General features: G+C 38.7%; 1 protein-coding gene across 1 annotated transcript; it reads right to left on the reverse strand.

Annotated features, from left to right (window-relative positions):
* Positions 1–386: 386 nt before the first annotated feature.
* On the reverse strand, positions 387–5,465 carry CUNH5orf63 (chromosome unknown C5orf63 homolog). Its single transcript, XM_007463732.1, has 3 exons — positions 5,349–5,465; positions 1,216–1,272; positions 387–563 (listed from the first exon to the last, which is right to left on the reverse strand). Exons 1-3 carry the CDS (start codon positions 5,460–5,462, stop codon positions 387–389), a joined length of 348 nt encoding a protein of 115 aa, XP_007463794.1. The 5' UTR covers positions 5,463–5,465.
* Positions 5,466–6,730: the final 1,265 nt, after the last annotated feature.

The raw sequence follows: 6,730 nt of genomic DNA on the forward strand, positions 1-6,730 counted from the left end.
AAAAAAAAAAAAAAAAAGTTAAGCCCTTAGGGCAGCAACAGGGACACAGAGCATTTTTCCTATAAACGGCTCTGTCCAGTGAATGTGAAATGCTTCCATACTAATACAAAGGAGAAAAATAAATAAAACAAGTAGATTTCTCCCGCCTTCCATCATCCCCTCCCTGCCAATAAACTCCTCTTATTTTATAAAATGCCAACAGGTAAACAGTTCCCACATTGGTACTTCCATTAATCACAAGAGGAATATTACCATTTATTTGGCACCACTGAGTTCAGAACATCCTTAAAGCTGTGTGAAAGTGACAAAAGGAACATGAGACCACAGTCATTTCCTCAGGAAAATGAGTTCCGGACAGAGAGGGTGGAAAATCATGAGGGCATTCATCAGCCTCCCACACCTTGCTGCTCAAGTTTCTGGAGCTGTTTTTCAAGTTTTGAGACGTCTACTCGATGCATCATCAGAAACTGGCCATTCAAATGAAAGACGGGGATGTCAAATTTATACCTGTCATACCAAGCAGAGTTTTCTGGAAGTGTGATGTCCACCTCCTGTAAAATAAACTGAAACAGAGACAGAGTAAAGCTCTAGATTTCAGAGAACACGGAACAATGCAACGGCTGTAGTGACAAACTGATCCCTAAACTTGTTTCTAATGCTGAGAGGTTTTTACTGTTGTTGTTTGAGGTCCACAGTCAGCTAATGACCCTGAATTCCATAACCTGATTGATTTCTTTACATTCCCTAAATTTGCTACTTTTCTGTTACATCTGTTAGGTTCAGCATCCACTTACTACTCAGTTCCCAATGAAATAAACAATGTCCCAACTGGGAAGCTGCCTGAGAATCAAGAAAGACATGTTTTGGCTGTAAGATTGGGAAAGGTGTCATGGTTTGATACAGGAAAACACTCTCATGGAAATGACAACATAAGATAAAAGGAATAGGGACAAAAACTTAACAGAAGGCCCAAATGCTGTACCTGCTAGTTAACTTTGACTCATTTTAAGAGTCAGAGTAAGAAAATCAGTACTGCTCAGAGAAAAACACTTAGGTGTAATGACTTTTATGGAAATCAGCACTAAAATCTCTCTCAAGAAAATTTAAATGAAAAAATCATTCAATCTCTTTTCTTACAGAAAGGATCCAGGCAGATACCTCATACTACATACAGTATCTATTCCATATACATAAAGCCACATTGTATTATATTACCCTGTTTTTATAAGGCTCCAGTACTTCCTTGGCTTCATCACAAAGGGGGCACAGATCCTACAGGACGAAAAAAGCCATTAAACCCAAAGAATGGCATTCAGCCTGACAAAAACCACAAGCAGATTATACTTATTTTAAAGAACAGTTTTCTACCAGGTTATACTCTTTTATTTTCCAAAGCAAAACACTACCACAGAATCTTATAAATAGCTAGTGTTTCATGGTAAATGGGCTTTCAGCATTTTTTAGTTGTATTTCGATTTTTCTTGACAAATAAATCTATCTAGTAAATGTTGATGCTTATATTTGTTACATATATATGTGTGTATATATGTGTATATAGATGTACACACATTTAGATGCTTACTTTTTTTGTTACTGGCTTCATCTAATTGATATCTAGGAAGATTATTTTCCATATCATTTATAGTCCTAGGGCTTTGTCCTTCCTAGGTCAGGAGCACCTTCCAGGCCTGGCTGACATCACCAGAATGTCTTAAAGTCTGTTTTTATTGGGGGGCACTGAGATTTGCCAGCCTGTTTTTTGTTTTTATTTCTTTTTGGCCGCGCCGTGCGGCTTGCAGGATCTTAGTTCGCCGACCAGGGATTGAACCTGGGCCCATGGCAGTGAAAGTGCGAAGTCCTAACCACTGGACTGCCAGGGGATTCCCAAGCCTGTTTTTCCTAATAACCCATTGGGATGGAGTTAGATAGTGATCGTCCCATTTTTAAAAGGGAAAAATCTCTTTACTTTGGGCGATGATTGTACCAACTCTTCAATGTTTTGTCAGTTTTTTCATTACAAGTGTCAGCAATAGGTTTCCCAGACTAACTCTCCACCTTAGGAGCAAGCGAGTTTTAGTGCCTATTGTTGTCTGCACCCTAACCATCTAGAGGAGAAGTCTGCCGAGAATGCTGTGGATCATTGGCAGATTTTAAAGGCTTCTCAGGCCTTGACTCAATGAACAGGTACTACTATAGGTTCTCTTGTATGAGCTAAAAATAGATTCAACATTACTGATGCTTATATAAAACCTGCTTTTTAACATGACAGGAAAAGATGAGCTGTTATGGAGGCCCTTCCTCCAGCTTAACTCACCTTATTTTGAAATAAGAACCTGGATCATCAAAAGACAGTTTTCCTTCAGAAAGATCCTTCTGGCCGTATTTTCCTGCTTCAGGGCTCATTATGTTATTTTAGCATTATCAATAAATAGATTATGGATAGTCTGTGACTTTTAAAAAAATTATTTATTTTTGGCTGTGTTGGGTCTTTGTTGCTGCAGTGGGCTTTTTCTGGTTGCAGCAAGCGGGGGCTACTCTTCGTTGCAGTGCACGGGCTTCTCATTGTGGTGGCTCCTCTTGTTGCGGAGCACAGGCTCTAGGCACGTGGGCTTCAGTAGTTGTGGTGCGTGGGCTCAGTAGTTGTGGCACACGGGCTTAGTTGCTCTATGGCATGTGGGATCTTCCCGGACCAGGGCTCCAACCCATGTCGCCTTGCATTGGCAGGCAGATTCTTAGCCACTGAGCCACCAGGGAAGCCTAGTCTGTGATTTTTAAGATAACCACATTAAAATTCTCTGAGAAAGTTTCAGAAAGTCAAGAGAGGATCTTAAGAGCAAAAGCAAAACAAGAACCAGTGCAATTGCAGAAGTACCAAATTTGGTACTATTTGCTTTTATAATAAAAAAACTTTAGTAGAGCTAGGATCAGGTTTTTTATTTTGTTTTTTTTAAAACACAGAGAATGGGAATTCCCTGGTGGTCCAGTGGTTAAGACTCCACGCTTTCACTGCTGTGAGCCTGGGTTCCAACCCTCGTTGGGGAACTAAGATCCCACAAGCTGTGCAGTGCAGCCAGAAACAAAACAAAACAACCAACCCAGGGACTATGGAAGTCTGGGCAAATTATCACATGTGTATGTATTTTTATGAGGAAAGGTCATCAAATTTTAAAGAAATCTATGAGCTGAAAAATGACAAGACCCAGTGGTCTGGAACATTTGTACATCCTTGTCTAGGATTTTCAGTGGTGCCAATACAGCACTTATTTACCCTATCCCTGAATTGTAGTGAACATTTGGTGGGTTGGCTGTCTACCACCCACTCCCCTTTCTTGTAGCAAGAATGCTGGGATTTTGCCTCACAGAACTGCTCTCAGCATGTGGCTGACTCCTCCCTGAACGGGGGTGGAACACCTGATTTAGGCTGAGGCATCCAGCATATCGTAGCCCTTCGACTACAAATGGCTCAGGGATAGGCCAATCAGAGCCAAAGGATAGTGTGAGGGTTTTGCTGGAGTTTCTGTAGATACCTGAAATGTGAGATCTGAGGCTTGGGATCGCTGCAGTTATCCATATGAAGAGCCAGAGTGTGAACTGATTTAACCTAGAGAATGCAGTGCTGAAGAGACTGGTAATGTGCTTACATTTCAGAATCAAGCTACTCCTGAAACCAGACTAACCCATAAAATCCTTTTTTTGTTTAAGCCACTCTGGGTAGTACTTTCTGTTATTTATAACTGAAAGAGACCTGATACTGTACTTTTTCTTTCAGAGGACTGTGAACTCTGGGAGGTGAGGATAATGTCTTATTATATGTCTAATGACACAAATGAAGGGTTTGGTACAAATTTTAAGCTGAATGGAAGATTAGTGTGTTTTGCTTTGGCACATGTTTTTGGCTAACTTGGCTGTTGTTCAAGCTGAAAAATAGTGCAGAATAGTTAGGCTGAGTGAGCACCATTAGCCTTAAGGGATTATTTTATTTTTGTGGTTAATTTTCACACACATTTCTCATATGTAGACACAAATGATGAAATATCTTTTTCCATAATAATGCAATGTATACTTATGAATATGAAAAGTAAAGATTAACTACTTTCAATAAAATTTTAAAAGACTTAAACTTTGTTATAACTGTCAGATATATTCAAATTGCAAAAATGCCTGAAATCTGAAAAAAATCTATCAAACAAGAGACCTGTTTTGTTTGAATTGCAGTATTATTCACTAAAGGTAATTCTATTACCCTGCACTTTATTTCTTTTTTGATTACAAATCACACAAAGTAATGTTAACTAGCAAAAGGAAATCCATGTTTGTCTTATCAATTTTAGAGGAAAAAGCTCTTAAAAATTTAAACTTGCTTTATAGCTTAAAACCAGTGTTAGGGATAAGAAAATAAGTACAGTGAGTCCCATTATTTGTGGATTCTGTATTTGCGAATTCATCTATTAGCTAAAACTTATTTGTCACCCTAAAATCAATACCCAAGTTTTTATAGTCATTCACAGACATGCAGGTGCACAGAGCAGCGAAAAATTTGAGTTGCTCAAAGTGCACATTTCTGGCTGAGGTGGGGCAGGATGATGCTCTGCCTTCTTGTTCCAGCTCTCATACTGTAAACAAGTGTCCTATTCTACTTAGTGCCACTCTTTTTGCATTTTTGTGCTTTTTCTTGGTTATTTTGCGATTTAAAATGGCCCAAGCATAGTGCTGAAGTGCTGTCCAGTGTTTCTAAGTATAAGAAGGCTGTGCGGTGCCTTACGGAGAAAATGCTGTGTTAGATAAGCTTTGTTCAGGCATAAGTTACAGTGCTGTTGGCCCTGAGCTCAGTGTTAATGAATCAACAATATATGTTAAATAAGGTGCCTTTAAACAGAAACACACATAAAACAAGGTTATGTATTGATCAGTTCAAAAATGTTGTGACCAGAAGCTCATAGGAACCTAACCCTATATTTGCCCTAGGAGCAGTGGTTCAGTACTTGCTAATTCAGTGTTCGTGGTGACTTTATAGAACATGACTATCACAAATAATAAGAGTTGACTATATTTCTAAGTGATACACTTGTAAACATCTGATAGTTCTTTTCTTTCAATGTATGGATCAGATGACAATTAAATATATTAATTTACCTCCTGATAACAGTGACACAATGAAGTATCTGGGTAGGATAAAGAGTTACCACTGTTGTAACTGGAACTGAAAAATTGAGGAGCATGTCTGAAGAAAATTTATACCATTGCTTTCCTTTCAACATTTTTCCCCCTTCTTAAATGTACAACTTTCTTCACCCAACATTTTAATCCTTTATGTTTTTAAAGTAGTGATTTTACTTTTTACTCTGTACCTTTGTGAATAAGGTTAGCACAGGCAGAGCAGTCTTAGAGGCAGATAGATTTCTCAAGAGCAGCTGAAAGGAGTGTTTGGCAGGTTGCATGCTATATCCTTGAAACCAGAGCATCTTAATTCTGCCAAAAGAAAAAGAGACAGTAAACTTATGTGCCCTAGACTTTGCTCTTTATAACAGAAACAGTAAGCTGCAAATCTATGATGGAATTTGAAGACTTCAGATGTGCTTCTTGGAGTCCAGGAGTGTCAGAGAGGCCAAGATGTTTGGCAAGTCTTCATGATGCCTCAATATTCAGTGTATTCCAAATTTAGAATTTAGAATGGGAAAAAAATCCAAATGTATGGATTAGTTGTGTGTCTAATCACTTGGTTTCCGTAAGCAAATTCCATGGGTTTGTTAATTAGAATAAAAAATTAAATTTCACCTGCAGATTTTGCTAGCATCCTGATGATCCCCTAAAATGTGGGAAGTTTCCTGAAATGGTTTTTATTCGCAGAGATAGCTTATCTTATAGGTAAGCATTCAACAATGCCCAGCCACCTTCATGGTAAAGGAGATAGTAAGCAAGAAGCACAAGTCTGCAGCTGAAGGTTAAGGCTATTACTTATGAGATTTATGCCCCTCTGCTGCAAGAGGTGGGGAAACACAGAGCTGTCCTTAGAGGAACTTATAGGGGAGGTTAGGCTGAGTCAACCTGTCAAAAACAAAAATCTACTCAGCTCTTCTAAGAAGTATTTTAAAAGGAGATGGTCATCATTTCTTAAAACATCCACAAATGTACTAGTGTTTCTACTGGAGATATTCCAATAAGAACAGCTTGGTAATAGCAGCATGTCAAACACTAGGCTTTGAAGCTCTCTCATCCTGCTACTTTGCTTGACATAAGACACCCTACTTATTCCTAGTTATTCTACTAAGCCTCCAGCTTTCTCCTTTAAACTACAGATACGATGATTTCACTTTTAAAACACATATGCACTGATGACTTTATCACTTATCAATATTTCTTGCATGAATTCATTCCTGGTATCTTCATTTCTTAACTTCTCTTTACTCTATCTCTCCAACTTCATCTATCAGTTTCCCCTCCCTTATCTTGGCAACTTGCAGCCCAAAGATTCTCTTTCTGTTCCTTGAATAACCAAAGATCATTTCTTCATCAGGATTTCTGTACTTGCTGTTCCTCTGCATGAAAAACTCTTAAGTAGCTTCTCATCTGGCCTGGGCTTATGTCACCTCCTTAGAGATGCCTTAGTGACTACCTAACCAATGTGGGCCAGTCCACCACTTTTCTTCCTCATATCTTGCTGCGGTTTTCTTTTATCCTTCACTATCTAAAATTATTTCTTTACCTATATGTCCCCTCTACTACAACATGA

This window comes from Lipotes vexillifer, unplaced genomic scaffold (assembly GCF_000442215.2).
Source record: "Lipotes vexillifer unplaced genomic scaffold, Lipotes_vexillifer_v1.1 scaffold1616, whole genome shotgun sequence".
NCBI classification, from domain to species: Eukaryota; Metazoa; Chordata; class Mammalia; order Artiodactyla; family Lipotidae; genus Lipotes; species Lipotes vexillifer.

Excerpts from the sequence above, each read along its gene's own strand:
- CUNH5orf63 (XM_007463732.1), bottom strand. The coding sequence starts at position 5,462 with ATGCTCTGGTTTCAAGGATATAGCATGCAACCTGCCAAACACTCCTTT. Across the intron at positions 1,273-5,348 it reads TGCTAACCTTATTCACAAAG|GATCTGTGCCCCCTTTGTGA; the intron begins GTACAGAGTAAA and ends TTCGTCCTGTAG. Across the intron at positions 564-1,215 it reads TGGAGCCTTATAAAAACAGG|TTTATTTTACAGGAGGTGGA; the intron begins GTAATATAATAC and ends TCTCTGTTTCAG.